This window comes from Atta cephalotes, assembly GCF_000143395.1.
Source record: "Atta cephalotes unplaced genomic scaffold scaffold00024, whole genome shotgun sequence".
Lineage (NCBI taxonomy): Eukaryota > Metazoa > Arthropoda > Insecta > Hymenoptera > Formicidae > Atta > Atta cephalotes.
In genome coordinates this window covers 4,037,902-4,041,088 of record NW_012130088.1, presented here as the reverse complement: position 1 = coordinate 4,041,088, position 3,187 = coordinate 4,037,902, and the positions used below count along the sequence as shown (strand labels likewise).

Genomic DNA, 3,187 nt, shown 5'->3' with positions numbered 1-3,187 from the left:
CGTGCGTGCGTGCGTGCGTGCGTGCGTGCGTGCGTGCGTGCGTGCGTGCGTGCGTGCGTGCGTGCGTGCGTGCGTGCGTGCGTGCGTGCGTGCGTGCGTGCGTGCGTGCGTGCGTGTGTGGGGGGGAGGTGTGGTATGTGTGTGTGTGTGTGTGTGTGTGTGTATGGTGTGTAACGAACCGCGAAAATTGTTTATTATCACAATGTCTCTATGGTAAATAACGCGTTGAGAGTATCGATTCGATAGGAAAGCGTATGACAAAAATGAAATCGGCATGAAAAACAACGAACAATCGATGAAACCAACATATAATTAACACATTGATATATCCACTCAGATTCAAATAACAAGAATTCGTATCGGTCAAGCATCTGACACTATATGAAGCGCATGGTATAATTTTCTCATATTCTTTCGAGGAGTACGTTGCACTACGTTATTTCAGCGTTAAAATATCACGACGAAGCGTAATTGAATGAATAAGGTGCCTTAGTTTTGATACGATAACATCTAGTTATTTTTTTGGAGAAAACAAAATGACTGTCGAAATAACTTCTTTTTTTGGGCTCGAATCAACACTTTGGTTATTGAAAACAAGTCGATCGCAGTTACGTTGAAAGACTTTTGAATTCCGCGAACTCGTATACGACCTATGTCTCGCTGTTAACGGAACGGCGAATGCAACGTCGGTCGTCGCGACGACACTGAGACGCCGGTCGTCGAGACGCGGACGGTACCGCGCGCTCGGCAGCCAGGTACGGTATCCTAAACAGTTATTAATAGCCCCTGTCCTAGCTTACTAGATTTGCCCTCGAAATGATGCGACGCGATGCAACGTGACATCAAGCAATTCTATATTCCTGTTGGTAATTATTTCTCTTTTTCCTTTTTACTTTAAAACGTTTTATCAAACAAGGAGATCTGATTAGTTAAATTTCAAAGAAATTTGCAATATATACAGGGGTGTCCCTAAATTTTAGCACCCATCCTGAGCAGGTAGAGCGGTAGACTAAACTGAGACGAAAAGTCCTGTACCATTTTGCAATTTTCGCAATGGTTGACAAGATATTACTAAAAATCGCTAAATATTGATTTTCAATTTTTTACTCAAATACTATCAACTTTACAGAAAAAGATACAGAACAGCAAGAGATAAAAATTGTTTATTCTCTTCTTATAAAATTCTGAGAATTTTTTCAAAATTTTTTCAGAATTTTTTATTTTCTTATGATAGTAAAAATAAAAACTGAGGTACTAAAAATTGATAAAATTAAAAAATTTTGAAAAAATTCATAGAGTTCTATGAGAAGAAAATAAATGATTTTTGTCTCTTGCGGATTTTCTATGAAGTTAATAGGATTTGAGTAAATTATTTTGAAAATTATTGAAGAACAATATTTAGCAACTTTTAGTAATTTATATCTTGTTAATCATTGCGAAAATTACAAAAGTAGAGGACTTTTCGACTCAGTTTAATCCGCTCTACCTTAGGATGAGTGATGCCGAATTTTAGAGACATTCTGTATATCCATTCAGAATAAATGTTAAGTTTGAGGTGAGAAAACCAAATCATATTAAATTGTGATAGTGTATGTATACACACACATCAAACATACACGTGTATACGCGTATATGTGCATGTGTGCGTGTATACTTATATGTATACTTATATGTATATATAAATATATAAAATGTATATGTGTGTAAACATATAAAGTTTATGTCGCTCAAATTAATCATAATACGCAGAAATTGTAATTGGAGAATTATATAAGTCGTCAAAATCGTAAAGAATTATGTGTGTACACTGAAAAAAATTGGTTCAAAATGGATAAATCAAAAAATTCTGATTAAATCAGATGATTCAATTAAAACTCCGATCATCTCAATTAGAATGTTAATAGAACTAAGAAATAAGAAAATTTTCTGATTAGGCTAAGTTGAGATAATTGGAATTCTGATTGAATATTAGAATCTTCTGGTCCATGTTTGTCAATGTTTAATTTTCAATCAAATGTTTTTCATGATATGTCATAAAATATATTGTAAGATATAGGAGGAATCGATTAAGTAAAGTGACAGAACACCAAAGCACACGCGTTTAAAGCAAACTCGCAATCATTTTACGATGCTTTCCTTCGATATAAGAAATTATAGATATTATCTAAATAACTATAAACTATCAATATTAACTAACAACAGCATTGATATTTAAAAATTATCAATTAGTGAAGCAAATGTGGGGAACACATATGCATGAAATAGCAAAATCGAATTATTTTTACGCGATCAGCAAACATAAATAAAACATTTCGAAAATCTAAGCACCTGTCCAACGGAAGGAGCTTGTAGATAAGTTGAAATATCCGGTTCCACCATGCAGCTTCTCAGAGTGTCCGGGATGAACATGAGTAGACTGAACGTTGTCTGAACTCTTCAGGCTGGAATTGATTCAACTTTGCCGCCAATATTTGACTACGCGTTTTAACATCCAAATTCAGTGATGAAAATGGTATTCCATTACCATAAAAAATATAAACTTACAATTAGTTTGGACTAATTGTCCAAACTAAGTCTGGAACACCAGACAAAATTTCTCTGTTTTGGATGATCCGTTATCGTCCGAATGATAGGAATCGCGCTCTTCTCAATGTATAGTTATATGATTGCTGTCGCGAGTTGTCAAAGATGAAGCACGTGGATCAAAGAAACTTTCTTTTTTCGCGAGATATCGAAGAAGTTCCGGATGATACAGTGATGGTGGTGATGGTGGTAATGCAGTCGTACTGAGTTTTCAAGAATCCGCTCTGTAAGAATCCGTTGTCTTTAATGATTCTCTCACTATCTCTCGCGCTCTCGAGAAATATTTTCGCAGGACTGTTCTCGGCACAGACAAGTTTGCCGTTAGCGATGGTATTATGGATGCTGTTGACACTACTAAACTGTCGTTTGTCGGGTGGTGACGAGACGCCGCACCCAAGTACACGCATCCTACCTAACCGCAGCAGCCACAAATTATAAACTTTTCAATTTCGAGTTTTGCCTCTCTCCTCTTTTACACACGCGCGCGCGCGCGCGCACACACACACACACACACACACACACACACACACACACACACACACACATGCACGCGCGCGCGCGCGCGCACACGCACATACCACATACATATATCTTACCAACTATC

At 37.1% G+C, this 3,187-nt stretch overlaps 1 protein-coding gene across 1 annotated transcript in view; it reads right to left on the bottom strand.

Moving 5' to 3' along the window:
• The window catches only part of LOC105620167 (nuclear factor 1 X-type-like), a 108,050-nt gene extending 105,641 nt beyond the window's left edge, over positions 1 to 2,409 (bottom strand). Inside the window, exon 1 of the mRNA XM_012201673.1 lies at positions 2,329 to 2,409. Coding sequence (XP_012057063.1) covers positions 2,329 to 2,409 — 81 coding nt within the window. The remainder of the gene's footprint in view (positions 1 to 2,328) is intronic.
• Between the last annotated feature and the right edge of the window lie 778 nt (positions 2,410 to 3,187).